The sequence below is a fragment of the Entelurus aequoreus genome, linkage group LG09 (assembly GCF_033978785.1).
Source record: "Entelurus aequoreus isolate RoL-2023_Sb linkage group LG09, RoL_Eaeq_v1.1, whole genome shotgun sequence".
Classification (NCBI taxonomy): Eukaryota; Metazoa; Chordata; class Actinopteri; order Syngnathiformes; family Syngnathidae; genus Entelurus; species Entelurus aequoreus.
In genome coordinates this window covers 24,082,165-24,097,304 of record NC_084739.1, presented here as the reverse complement: position 1 = coordinate 24,097,304, position 15,140 = coordinate 24,082,165, and the positions used below count along the sequence as shown (strand labels likewise).

General features: G+C 38.6%; 1 protein-coding gene across 2 annotated transcripts in view; it reads right to left on the bottom strand.

Annotated features, from left to right (window-relative positions):
* Positions 1-5,821: 5,821 nt before the first annotated feature.
* LOC133657271 (lutropin-choriogonadotropic hormone receptor-like) overlaps positions 5,822-15,140 on the bottom strand; it is a 39,874-nt gene continuing 30,555 nt past the window's right edge. For both annotated transcript variants that reach the window (XM_062058396.1, XM_062058395.1), the window contains one exon: positions 5,822-13,647. In XM_062058396.1, the coding sequence (XP_061914380.1) occupies positions 12,594-13,647 (1,054 nt within the window). In that variant the 3' untranslated portion in view covers positions 5,822-12,593. The remainder of the gene's footprint in view (positions 13,648-15,140) is intronic.

Genomic DNA, 15,140 nt, shown 5'->3' with positions numbered 1-15,140 from the left:
AGCGAGCTATAAGTTAGAACGTTACGCTACTTTATATTAGAAATGGCAACAGCAGAGGGTGAATGTCCCATAACAAGAAGATATCGACTACGGCATAAGCACGGACTACAGTGGCAGACCTGCGCACATTTTCATGACTCATGCAGATCTCAAATACACATCAGCAGGTACCAGAAGGTAAGAGTTGGTTTTGCAGAATACCGTGAAACAAAACGCCAGATAGTGTCTGCTAATGGGTGCCATTTTGCGGTCCTTATACACACACCATAGTAATACTTGTATCTCTGACTACGGTAGCCGTAATGGGCCGACAATCCATCAAGTCATACTAAAACATTTTGACAGATTTTTAAGTGCCTTGTGTAATGTTCTTTAATTTCAAAGGAACATTTAAAGTTTTGGTGTTTACTGGGGTCATATTGCAGTCTACACGTATCTCTTATGTGTGACTACTACTGGTCACACTGATCATTACACCATGTACCAAATAAAATTGCTTCGAGGTCGGTAAGCACAACCACCACTGACAGCACTGTCGATTTTTGAGAAAATGAAAGGATTTTAAGTGCGCCTTATAGTCCGAAAAATATGGTGTATATTTTATGTCCTGGGGATGAACATTTTTGCAAATCTATTTTTCGCCATTCTTGCGGTTTTTAATTTATCCATGGGCCCACGGAAAGCAGGATTTTAAAGTCAACATTTAGCACTCACATTTTGATCTAAAATTTAGGTTTGGATTCAACATTTAGGTTTAGATTGAACATTTAGCGCTCATATTTAGATTTAAGATTTAAATTTGAGATGCACATTTAAACTTAAAGGCCTACTGAAATGAATTTTTTTTTATTTAAACGGGGATAGCAGATCTATTCTATGTGTCATACTTGAGCATTTCGCGATATTGCCATATTTTTGCTGAAAGGATTTAGTATAGAACAACGACGATAAAGATTGCAACTTTTGGTATCTGATAAAAAAAAGGCTTGCCCCTACCGGAAGTAGCGTGACGTAGTCAGTTGAACATATACGCAAAGTTCCCTATTTACAATGATGGCCGCATGAAGTGAGAGAGATTCGGACCGAGAAAGCGACAATTTCCCCATTAATTTGAGCGAGGATGAAAGATTTGTGGATGAGTAAAGTGCAAGTGAAGGACTAGTGGGGAGTTGAAGCTATTCAGATAGGGAAGATGCTGTGAGAGCCGGGGGTGACCTGATATTCAGCTGGGAATGACTACAACAGTAAATAAACACAAGACATATATATACTCTATTAGCCACAACACAACCAGGCTTATATTTAACATGCCACAAATTAATCCTGCATAAAAACACCTGCGTGTTTGTTATGCTAGCTCCTAGCTCCTCTGCTAGCTCCTAGCTCCATAGAACACGCCAATACAATTCAAACACCTGATCAACACACACAATCACTCAGCCCAAAAGACCGTTCACCTAACCCAAGGTTCATAAAGCTTATATATTTTTAAAAAGTTACGTACGTGACGCGCACGTACGGTACGGTGCGTGTTATGCTAGCTCCTAGCTCCTATGCTAGCTCCTAGCTCCATAGAACACGCCAATACAATTCAAACACCTGATCAACACACACAATCACTCAGCCCAAAAGACCGTTCTCCTAACCCAAGGTTCATAAAGCTTATATATTTAAAAAAAGTTACGTACATACGCAAAAAAAAGTTGCGCACATACGGTAAATGTTTAGAAGCCAAAGCTGCATACTCACAGTAGCACGTCTGCGTCTTTGTCATCCAAATCAAAGTAATCCTGGTAAGAGTCTGTGTTGTCCCAGTTCTCTACAGGCGTCTGTGTATCGAAGTCAAAAGTCCTCCTGGTTAGAGTCTCTGTTATCCGAGTTCTTCCATCTTGACTGCATCTTTCGGGAATGTAAACAAAGAAGCGCCGGCTGTGTACTGTTGTGGCTGACTACGTTCGAAAAATACGTCCATTTCGCACCGACAACTTTCTTCTTTGTTTTCTCAGCTTCCTTCTCCATAATGCAATGAACATGATTGAAACAGATTCACGAACACAGATGTCCAGAATACTGTGGAATTATGAAATGAAAACAGAGCTTTTTCGTATTGGCTTCAATGTGGAAGGCATACCCGTGTTCGCCGGGCTACGTCACGCGCATACGTCATCCTCAGAGGCGTTTCGAACCGGAAGTTTAGCGGCAAATTTAAAATGTCACTTTATAAGTTAACCCGGCCGTATTGGCATGTGTTATAATGTTAAGATTTCATCATTGATATATAAACTATCAGACTGCGTGGTCGGTAGTAGTGGGTTTCAGTAGGCCTTTAACATTTTGGTTTAGATACAACATTTACTGCTCACATTTAGATTTAAATTTAAGATTTAGTGTTAAGAACTAGATTTGGATTTATCATTAATATTTAGATGTACCATTTATTTTTAGTTTTATCAACTGTATCCATTCTGCATCCATTGCACCAGTGCCCTCTAAGGTTTCTCATTACGCCCATGGGATTGAGGTTTTTTTTTTCCCCTGATGTGGGATCTGAGCCGAGGATGTCGTTGTGGCTTGTGCAGCCCTTTTGACACACTTGTGATTAAGGGCTATATAAATAAACTTTGATTGATTTTAGTTTTAGGATTTAGATTTAACATGTAGTGCTCACATTTAGATTCAAGATTTAAATTTAAGGTTTAGATTTAAGATCTATGTTCAGAATTAACATTTACATATTCAACATTTATATTTAGATTTTCCGTTTATTTTTTGATTTAATATTTATATTTGTTAACATTTAGATCTATTTAGGTTTGTATTTCACATTTAGATATAACGTTTAGAGTCAACATTTAATTTAAACAAATGGGATGAAAACGAGCTAAATGTGAGAAAAGTGTGTTTAATGTGATATATCTGCTATAAAAAGTGTAAGTGAATTTTGACATTCGGCACCTCATCCGGCCGTCCTGCAAATGGTCACCAGGACACACTTTGAACACCACCAGTTGAGACCGAACATTCTGATATCTTCCTTTGTCTATGGATGTTCTCATTCACCCATTCTCAGGGCATCCAATCAATTGCAGCTGCACTGCTTGGTTTGTCTTAAAGATGTTTTGCCTCTCATTCAAGTGGGCTTCATCAGTTCATGCTCATACTTAGGATGGTCAGATCTAGTCCAGCAGCTGGTGCCATAACTGTTTCTACTTCGGCACCAGGAGGGTGTGCCATCTTCATTTGTATTATATTGGCTGGGAAATGGCACAATATAAATGCAATACAATAATTCAAAAATGCTGCCTTTAACATTAGATTACAGTGTCAGACATTGCCAGAGAGGTAATGATTTGTTTATTTTAATATGCAGTGCTTTAGGACAGCCTTATATATTGTAAACATCTTTCAACACAACAGTTGAATAACAACTCTAATGCTGACAACATTGGCTCTTAATAGTTCTGGACCTAAAAAGTATGTGTATGGGTAAAATGCCCCCCAGAATAGACACAGAAGTGATATTAGGCTTGTTTTCTTCTGAGTTTCAGCGCATTTTGGAACACCTGGTTTTTGCTCCAAAATGTGGGCAGTCCTGCATTAATCCGCTGATGTCACTTACAAAAGACTGGAGGCAATTTCATATTGTGTACAAACCCTGGAAAAATCTAGACTTGAAGGCTGTGCATTTAGTAGTTTAAATTTGTAGGAAAAAAATCGGACCTACATGACACAAAACTGGTTGATGGCAACGGACTGGCTTAAAGAAACTCTAGAATAACCAAGATGGTATTTTTATGGTAGTCCGTACCAGTTTCATTTTTAGATCAAGCGCAGTAAAAAAAAAACAACTAAATTCTGAGGAAAGAATATATGGAGTCATGAAAAACAAACACTCCAAAACACCGCTATAGTACTTTGTTGCACCACCTCTGGCTTTTATAACAGCTTGCAGTCTGAGGCATGCATTTAACAAGTGGCAAAGTACTCGTCATCAATCTTGCTCAAACGTTCTCTGATTGCTGTTGTCAGATCAGCTTTGCATATTGGAGTCTTGTCATGGACCATTTTCTTCCATTTCCAATTTCCAAGATTTTCAATTGGTTTGAAATCCGGACTATTTGCAGCCATGGCATTGATCTTATGTAGCTTTCTTCAAGGAAAGTTTTTACAGTTTTTTTTCTCTATGGCAAGATGCATTATCCTGAAAAATGTCATTATGTCCAAACATCCTTTCGGTTAATGGAAGAAGAAAAGTGTCCAAAATGTCAATGTAAAGTTGTGCATTTAATGAAGATGTAATGACCTCATATCATCAATGACTGTGGGAATGTGAATGTTTTCTTCTTTGTATTTTATTGGAACGACACCAAACAAAAGTTGCAACATCATCACCTTGCCCAATGCAGATTTGTGATTCATTACCGAATGACTTTCATTCAGTCATCCATAGTCCACCATTGCTTTTCTTTAGCCCATTGGAACCTTGTTTGTTTTGTTTAGGTGTTAATGACTGCTTTTGTTTAGCTTTATTGAATTTAAATCCCATTTCCCTTAAGCTGATTCTTACAGTTACAGACGGTTACTCCAGTTTCTGCCCATTTGTTCATTTGTTTTGCTGTGCATGTTCTGTTTTCAAGACATTTTGCTTAACTTTTTGTGTATTGATGTTTTCCTTGGTCTACCAGAATGCTTGCCTTTTTAGAACTTTCCCATGTTGTTTGTAGTTGGTCCTGATTTTAGACAAAGATGACTGTTAACAAGTCACATATTTCACAACATTGTGAAGATTTACCTCAAAGAGTAATCCTCTCCTTTGTTTCATCTCTCATATAAGAGCCATGATTCTCGTCAATTCATCTGATGCAACATCTCTCCAAGGCGTGAACGCTAATTTTTAACTGCAAACTAACAGTTGTAATCTGACGCAGGTGTTAGCTTTGGAAATTAACTTTTACAGGGTGATTCCATAATTTTTTCTCTGATTTAAAAATGAAACTGTTACTGGCCATATTCTTGATTATATTTAGTGTTTCTTAAAACCATTAAGTTGCCATTTAAAATGACTATAGTTTTGTGTCATGTCTGTCATCGGGTTTTTTATTACAAAAACAACTGAGAGAACATCCTCCAAAACCAGTGATTAGAATATTTTGTCACCAAGGGTTGTATTTGTTTTGGTAGCATCTTCATCCTAAATCACAATATTATTGCGTAGAATTTGAAAGAATGATCAAAAATGTCTGCTGGATGCATTGTTGCAGGTTGTAGCAATACAACTAAAGAAGGGGTCAGTTTGCATACATTTTCAAATAAGAATGAGGAAAGCATGGACCTCAACAGTCAAATTGAGACAGACTAAGCAAGATGAATGTACAATAAGTTGTAACAATATTTCAATAATCCTGACTTCAAAGGTTTTTGTTTGGAGTTTTGATTGAAAACAATGTAAAAGTCTCTTAAAGATTTTTGAGGAAATGTTGAAAGAGCATGAGGACACACAGGCTAGGTTTTCTATGGAACATCAGTTAAGTCTGGAACTGGTGATTTATATTTATTTTTTGCTTATAATGTCAACCATATCAGTTTTTAAGTGTACAAAACATGCACTTGATGAAAATGATAGTTTTACATCTATTTATGGGAAATGCCTGCCGGATTCTTTCATAGAAGGAAAAAATACATAAAAGTTTTAGTGACATTTCGATCATCTTGACGCGATGGGCTAAGTGCCACATTTATTTGCACATACCCTCACTTTGTGTCAGACAAATGGAACCACCCCTTTTATATATAAATATTTTATTGCTAAAATACTCTCTAAACAGTCTACAAAAGTTTGAATGAGTGCAAAATAAACAGCAATTATACTAAAATATGCACAAAATATCAAATCTAAGACCTTTTTAGCAAAACATACATTCATTATATAATTATTACTGGGGAAATGCACTGATGACTGCTGTATCTATTGAATAGCATGCATTAGAACAGAATAGCATAGCAAACACGCAAGGAGGGATGTGGTAAAAAAAAAAATTACCAGTACATTACATGTGCACAAATACACTGAAACATATGCAGTTTAAAGACATCAAGTACTGACAGACAAGGCTCACTTTGAAACAAACTTATTGTGCAAATCTTCTGCAGGAAATCCTGCATATGACTCAGGCCGTCTATTCAACCTGGCCAAAGCGTTAAAAGAAATACTAAATCATGTAATTCAGGACAAAAATAGTGTGCAACTCCTAAAGAAGCTAAAGCTGTGTTGGCACTTGTATTACAATACTCTGGTCCAGCCAGGTAATTATACAGTACATGTTGAATAAAATAAACTATGTAACTCGAATTGTAAAAAAGTGAAAGTAAAAAAAAATATATATATGAATTTTTCACATTGCAAAAAGTCAGTGTTCAAAAACAAGAAATAAAATAAAATTGGGGGTATTTTATTTGAACTAAGCAAAATTATCTGACAATAGAACAAGAAAATTCGGCTTGTCAAGACTTTCCAAAACAAGTACAATTAGCTAACCTCAATGAACCCAAAAATACCTTAAAATAAGTTTATTCGCACTAATAACAAGTGCACTTTTCTTGGTAGAAAAAAAAAGAAATTTTTGCTCAATATGTTGAAAAATATTCTTATATGAGGTAAATGCTAGTGCCATTATCTTGACATAATATGCGCTCGGCATCATGATTTTTTTTGTCATGCTTGAAGCAAGAAATGATTACTTTAAAAAAGTTGTTTTATACTTGTGAGTCTTGATGACAGCTTTGCAACAGTTGATATTCTAGTTTCAAGCATGTTTTACTCAATATAGATCATAAAATGTCAGCTACAAGCTGTAATATCTTACCGGGATAATTTAGGACCAAAACCCTTAAAACAAGTAAAACACTCTAACATAAAATTTGCTTAGTAAGAAGAATGATCTTATCAGACAGAAAATAAGCAAATATCACCCTTATTTGAGATATTTAATCTTACTTAGATTTCAGTTTGTGCACAAACAAGTTTTTTTTCACAACAGTTTGACCAATTATCTTAAGTACCGTAAATGTTCCATCCATCCATCCATTTTCTACCGCTTGCACCTTTTGGGGTCGCGGGGGGTGCTAGAGCCTATCTCAGCTGCAATTAATGTCTATTTAATGAACTACTATAGTCACCGTGTGTATCGTCTACAATACAAAACACCACTGGGGTCAGTAAATGATGTGTAAAAAAACATGGGCAATAACGCCTGTGGCTGTAGGCAACCTTCTGATGTCATAAGCAGTTTGTCTACCTCTGCATGCACTTTAACTGTTAGTGTGGAACTCATGCGTGTTACACTTGTTTGCAATGATGTCATCAGTGGCATTACATAATGCTGACGAAGCAGTTGGCCGCTTATCCCCCTCGCAACTTTGGCTATGTTGCTGCTCTATTGCGCAATGGAATTGTTGATACATTTGTTCGGTTTTCCTTTCTACCTTCTAATGCACTACAAATCATAATATAAAAAATAAGTTATAAATAATTATGAATTTTTATGTAACCCAAGTAGTTTCTACACATACAGTAGATCACACACTGCAGTGCAAATATACACCTTTGCAGAAATGAACAAAACTTATACATATTTACATCCTACCCAAGTTGTATTACCATTATTTTATTTTCATTACCCGTTAGCCACCTGTTCTGCAGTGCGCTGTGAACCAACCCCGTGTCACTTCTGCCATCCACTGGATTAACACTTGCTTGTTTGGTGAAGTGAATTATATTTATATAGCGCTTTTCTCTACATCTTTAAGCTACAGTTAAACCAGTGTGGGTGGCACTGGTGGGTAAAGTGTCTTTCCCAAGAGCACAACGGCAGTGACTAAGATGGCGGAAGCGGGGATCGAGCCTGGAACCCGCAAGTTGCTGGCGTGGCAGCTCTACCAGCCGAGCCACGCCGTCCTGGCACATTTCCCCAATATTGTAGTCCATCCAATCATTGTGTCCCGTGTCCATATTGCCATACTATCAATTAGTTTTTAAATATCAGAACTAACAACCATTCTCCAGTTATCGCCTGCTTCTAATTAATGCCTTCACCATTTAGGTCAATAAACGCCTTGTCGATAATTGGAGCGTTTACAATAATATGTACTAGAATAGGAAATATACTTCTTTAAATAGGCAAAAATATCCGATTTTACTTAACCCAGCGTTCTGGCATGACATGCACCCCCATTGGAATTCATTGGCCCCCTGCATCTGCCCGTGTGTATTATTTAAAGGAATGCCATCCATCCATTTTCTACCGCTTGTCCCTTTTGGGGTGGCGGGGGGTGCTGGAGCCTATCTCAGCTGCATTCGGGCGGAAGGCAGGGTACACCCTGGACAAGTCGCCACCTCATCACAGGGCCAACACAGATAGACAGACAACATTCACACTCACATTCACACACTAGAGCCAATTTAGTGTTGCCAATCAACCTATCCCCAGGTGCATGTCTTTGGAGGTGGGAGAAAGCCCGAGTACTCGGGGGGGAACCCACGCAGACATGGGGAGAACATGCAAATTCCACACAAAAAGAGCCCGGATTGAACTCAGGACTACTCAGGACCTTCGTATTGTGAGGCACATGCACTGCGGAAACGTAATTGCACTTTGAAGAAATCTTTGACGTGAGTACAATCATTTTACAAATAACGTTATATATGTTGTATTTTTTTGTATTTTTGTACACTGCAAGCAAATCTATTTTAGGTTGTTTTTTTTAAATTTTTTGCTGGGAAGCCAAAAGTGCTCCCAGCATGCCTTGTGGCACTTGACTTTAAACATTTTGTAAATGGTAAATACCCGTATAGCTATACACTATTTCCACATTCACCCATTCACACACACATTCACACACTGATGGAGGGAGCTGCCATGCAAGGCGCTAACCAGGATCCATCGGGAGCAAGGGTGAAGTGTCTTGCTCAAGGACACAACGGACGTGACTAGGTTGGTAGAAGGTGGGGATCGAACCAGGAACCCTCAGGTTGCTGGCACGGCCACTCTACCAACCGCGGCACACCGTCCCCTTCAAAATCTTCAAATTCATTCATAACCTAATAAATTGTACATTAGAGTGTTTAATAGTTTGTAGTGTGAAACATGCACAGTATATTAAATGACAAAATCCCCCCAAAATTGCTATTTGTTGAACGATTGTACTGATGTGAAATATTTCTGCATTGCTCGGATTGATACACATGTGCAGGTGCATGAATTCCAGTGAGGAGCAAAAATATTTTAAGTAATTTTGGTATTTTATTTGACTTATTTTTAATCTGGCTTGATGCGGTTTATACTGAATTTCCCCCAGGGACCAATAAAGTACTTTCTATTCTATTATATTCTATAATCGGGAGGGATATGAATCTTACAACAACCTACAATTCGGTTCGATTGCAAATTTAGGGGTGACTGTTGAATTGATTAACGTGGACCCCGACTTCAACAAGTTGAAAAACGTATTCGGGTGTTACCATTTAGTGGTCAATTGTACAGAATATGTACTGTACTGTGCAATCTACTAATAAAAGTTTTAATCAATCAATGTTCGATTACAAAATCGATTCCCGTGATATATGTTTGGTACTCAAATTCTAATAAAAACATGTCAAAACAGGCTACAGGCTGATGTAAACGCACAGCAACTAAACTGGAGATGGCTTGAAACATGTCTTTTTAAAAATCTATTCCTAAATTTTTTTATTTTTCAAAATTATATATTATTTTGTATCAAATAAGAAAAATGAGAATCGTGGTTTGAATGTGAATCCATTTTTTTTTGCACCCTCAGTAATCAGGCAGATAAAGATGAGTATATTTGTAGTGTCAAACAGTTTTCCGAACGGACATACAGTCTGTTGGGTTTATCTTTCACCGAGCAATTTCTACAAGTTAAAAATGTTTAAAATTACACCAAGCAGAGAGAAAAGTAACAACTTTTCAGATGCAGGCGATGAACTTTACTGTTAAAGGAGAACTGCACTTTTTAGGGAATTTTGCCTATCGTTCAAATTCATTATGAGACATGACGATGGATGTATTTTTTTAGTTTTTTTAGTTTTAGTTTTTTAAGCATTCTAAATATTAAATAAAAGCGATCAAAAATGTGCTTACAATGGAGCCTACAAAGCCCTTAAAAACCTCCATTGAGGTTTTATATACATGATGTAAGTATATATGTAATGTAGTAACAGGCACATTTATAATAACATTTATTATTTACATATTTTGATCATTTTAGGCATAGACAGCTCATTGATTTAAAAAACACGTTTGCTTTTTTTTTCTTCTTCATCGCTGATTAATACTCACTGCAGACTTCCTGAGAGCAAACACACATAATAAAACATCACTTACTGTACAATATCTGCTGTCATTAGGATGCCAACTGCTGGGATTTTCATACACTACCGTTCAAAAGTTTGGGGTCACCCAAACAATTTTGTGGAATAGCCTTCATTTCTAAGAAGAAGAATAGACTGTCGAGTTTCAGATGAAAGTTCTCTTTTTCTGGCCATTTTGAGCGTTTAATTGAGCCCACAAATGTGATGCTCCAGAAACTCACTCTGCTCAAAGGAAGGTCAGTTTTGTAGCTTCTGTAACCAGCTAAACTGTTTTCAGATGTGTGAACATGATTGCACAAGGGTTTTCTAATCATCAATTAGCCTTCTGAGCCAATGAGCAAACACATTGTACCATTAGAACACTGGAGTGATAGTTGCTGGAAATGGGCCTCTATACACCTATGTAGATATTGCACCAAAAACCAGACATTTGCAGCTAGAATATTCATTTACCACATTAGCAATGTATAGAGTGTATTTCTTTAAAGTTAAGACTAGTTTAAAGTTATTTTCATTGAAAAGTACAGTGCTTTTCCTTCAAAAATAAGGACATTTCAATGTGACCCCAAACTTTTGAACGGTAGTGTATATTCCCATTTAGATGAAAAATGTCTCGTAATCCTCACAAAGAAAAGAGCCAAGCGTCTTTCGTGTCGTTCTCGACATTTTCGGGTCCTTAAGTGGCTGTCAGTGTACCAAATTGTCGGAATACCTACTCAGACTTCTTCTGTTCAGGTGAAATGATTTATGATCCAGAATAAACGTACGGGAGCGAGGAAGCAGCAGGCCACACGATGATGTAAACATAGAGACACACAGAAGTGATTACGGCGCCGCTAAAAATTGTTTGTTTGCGTTAGCGCTTATAATAACAATATCACTGATACTTGGTTAATATTCAAGTCACGAAATGTAAATGGAGTATTTTTGGCGCTTTTTGAATGGTTATTTATTGGATTTTATAGGCGGGATGAATGAACGATAGGCAAAATTCCCAAAAAAGTGCAGTTCCCCTTTAAATATTTGCAATTTGAGACGGCGTGTTTCAGATGGTAGCACAGCTGTGCCAGCAAATTGAGGTTTCCAGGTTCGAATCCAGCTTCCGCCATACAAGTCGCGGCCGTTGTGTCCTTGGGCAAAAACACTTCACCCACTTTTCTCCCAGTGCCGTTCACACTGGGGTATGAAAGTCTATAAAGGTTTGGTGGTGGCCGTGTGTGGCTGCAAATGTAGTTTACCATCATCAATGTGTGAATGTGCAGTGAACAATGGTGGGTTCTCTGTGAAACACTTTCAGTGTCGAGAACAGCGGAATATACGGACGCGATCAAAAGTTTCCCTTATCTTCGTCCATGTGATGTCAGATGAAACAAAAATTGAGCTGTTTGGCCACAATAACCAGCAACATGTTTGGAGGAGAAAATGTGAGGCCTTTAATCCCAGGAACACCATGCACCATACGCCATGCCTACCGTCAAGCATGGTGGTGGTAGTATTATGCTCTGCCAATTGAACTGGTGCTTTACAGAGAATAAATGGGACAGTGAAAAAGGAGGATTACCTCCAAATTCTTCAGGACAACCTAAAATCATAAGCCCGTAGGTTGGGTCTTCGGCGCAGTTGGATGTTCCAACAGGACAATGACCCCAAACACACGTCAAAAGTGGTCAAGGAATGGCTAAATCAGGCTAGAATTTAGGTTTTAGAATGACCTTCCCAAATTCCTGACTTAAACGTGTGGACAATGCTGAAGAAACAAGTCCATGTCAAAAAACCAACACATTTAGCTGAACTGCACCAATTTTGTCAAGAGGAGTGGTCAAAAATGCAACCAGAAGCTTGTGGACGGCTACCAAAAGCGCCTTATTGCAGTGAAACTTGCCAAGCGACATGTAACCAAATATAAAAATTGCTGTATGCATACTTTTGAGCCAGCAGATTTGGTCACATTTTCAGTAGACCCATAATAAATTCATAAAAGAACCAAACTTCATGAATGTTCTTTACAAGTGTATGTAAACTTTTGATCGCGACCGTAGATATAATCCATTTTTATTATTTCCCTGTGCTTTTTTTGTTTGTACGTGAGTGTCTTCGCCCCACGACTGCGCCAGAGTTTGCTTGCAAGCGGACCGAGACGGCCTCTCCAAGCGGTCTTGTCTTGCTCCAGCAGTACGATAGTCTCCACGCTTCTGACCAAAACAGCCTAAACTTTGCTCTCTGGCTTGGCGATATTCGCCCGCTGGTCACTTCGAAGCTGCGGCCGGTGACTTTTAAACACCGTTAAGGCGCCGCCACAGCGGTGGAGCAGCCGGCCCGTTTCCTTCCTGAAGCCCCTGGTGAAGATGGTGTACAGGAAAGGGTTGCAAAAAGAGTTGATGGGGTGAAAAATGACCAGGACTATCTTGGCGTGGGACACGGTGATGAGGGGCATGTGCACGCTGGCGGAAATTGCGAAGAAGGAGATGGGCGCCTTGCAGAGGAAGTCGGTGAAAATGAGCACCGCCATGCGTTTGGCCAGCTTGGTGTCGCTGCTGCGATGGATGGGCTCCGGCTTGCAGACGTTCTGGTAGATGCAGCCGTAGCAGCAACACACCAGCAGGAAGGCGAGGACGTTAAGAGAGAGGACGATGACCACGTAGGCCTGAGAAGCCCACGTGTCGATATCCATGGGCAGGCAGATGCTGACCTTGCTGTAGCTGCTGACCCCCAATAGGGGGAGCAGGGCGACCAGCAGGGAGAAGACCCAGCCCGCCAACATGGTGGTGGCCACGTGGTGCATGCACAGCCTCTTGTTCAGATCCAAGGCGTTGACGATGGTGTAGCAGCGCTCCACGCCGATCACGGTGAGCGTGTAAACCGAGAGCTCGCAAGAGAACATGGTCAGGAAGCCCGCCACGCCACACCCCGGGCCCATCTGCCAGTCCGTGGCGTAGTTGTAGTACTCCAGGCGGGAGTCGCAGTCCTTGAAGGCAATGAGCATCAAGTAGAAGCCCATGCATAAGTCGGCCAGGGCGAGGTTACATATGAGGAACTGGGAGATGGTGAGTTTGCGACGGGTAACGAGCAGGTGCATGAGCACGGAGATGTTGCCGGAGACGGTGAATATGGCGATTGTCCATGTGAAGCGGCCCAGGTTGGGGCCAAGGAGGTCCTCGCAGGGGTTAAACGCGTCTGGCTGTGGCGTACACTGGAAGTCCGGGTATGTGGGGCAAAGATCTTGCAGTTCTGGATGATGGTGGTATACTTTGCTCTCTTTCCTGGAAAACCAAAGAAATATGAATGCACAAACTACATTGTAGAGCACCGGTGTCAAACTCAAAGCCCGGGGGCCAAATCTGGCCCGCCACATTATTTTATGTGGCCCGCAAAAGCCTGGAAATATGCGTTAATAAAATGCTTAATCTTTTCTTACTAAATATATTTGTTCTTTCCCTTTTGACATTAAAAATCATGTACCGCATGCAATCGCATATCTTTTAAAATTCAATATTATCAAAGTCAAAATATTATATTGTGTGTTCCAATAATATTTTTTGTTAAAATAAAGATAAATACTGTACTTAAATATCTGCTGGACTTCAAAACAAATTATCAATCAAATTGTAGACTGTAAAATTGACAATACATTTTACGGTTAAATTCCGTTTTTTTATCGTAAAATCAACTTTGGTGCTGTTTTTTTTCCATATACAGTAAGACAGTGGTTCTCAAATGGGGGTACTTGAAGGTATGCCGAGGGGTACGTCACATTTTTTTTAAATGTCTGTCAAAAAGAACTGTGAAAAGAAATGCAACAATGCAATATTCAGTGTTGACAGCTAGATTGTTTGTGGAAATGTTCCATAAATATTGATGTTAAAGATTTCTTTTTTTGTGAATAAATATTTAGAATTAAGTTCATGAATCCAGATGGATCTCTATTACAATCCCCAAAGAGGGCACTTTAAGTTGATGATTACTTCTATGTGTAGAAATCTTTATTTATAATTGAATCACTTGTTTATTTTTCAACAAGTTTTTAGTTATTTTTATATCTTTTTTCCCCAAATAGTTCAAGAAACACCACAACAAATGAGCAATATTTTGCACTTTTATACAATTTAATAAATCAGAAACTGATGACATAGTGCTGTATTTTACTTCATCTCTCAAAAAGGTTGAGAACCACTGCAGTAAGACACTAAAACATAAAAAAAAACACAAGATTTTACGGTTAAAAAAAACAAAAAACCGTCAGCTCTGTTGCTTGAATTTTACCGCTAAAAACAGTTGTATTGTTTCTCCATTCCATTTATTCCATTTTTTGATGTGCTGTAAAAAACCCCACTGCTTTTACTGTGAAATTCTGGTGACTGAGCTGCCAGTTTTTTAAGTAAAATTTAATTTTTTTTTAGAAGCTCATGTAAAAAAAATTATTGTTAATGTATTATATACACACACTATACACACATGTATAGTCATATATTACTCTTTGTTTAAAGCGGCCCTCTGAGGGCAACCATAACTGCGATGTGGCCCTCAATGAAAACGAGTTTGACACCCCTGTTGTAGAGTTTCATCAGACTGGTAAAATAAGTATTACTGTATATGATGTTTCTGTTAAACAATGCTGCTTGCCAATGTATTTATATTGTTTATTTTCTTTTAAATACTGCATTGACCCGAATATAAGAATGTTCCCCTAAAGACAGGTCCTATTATGGGTGTACAGAGTTATACGCACAAATGGGTATATACCACATGACTTCCA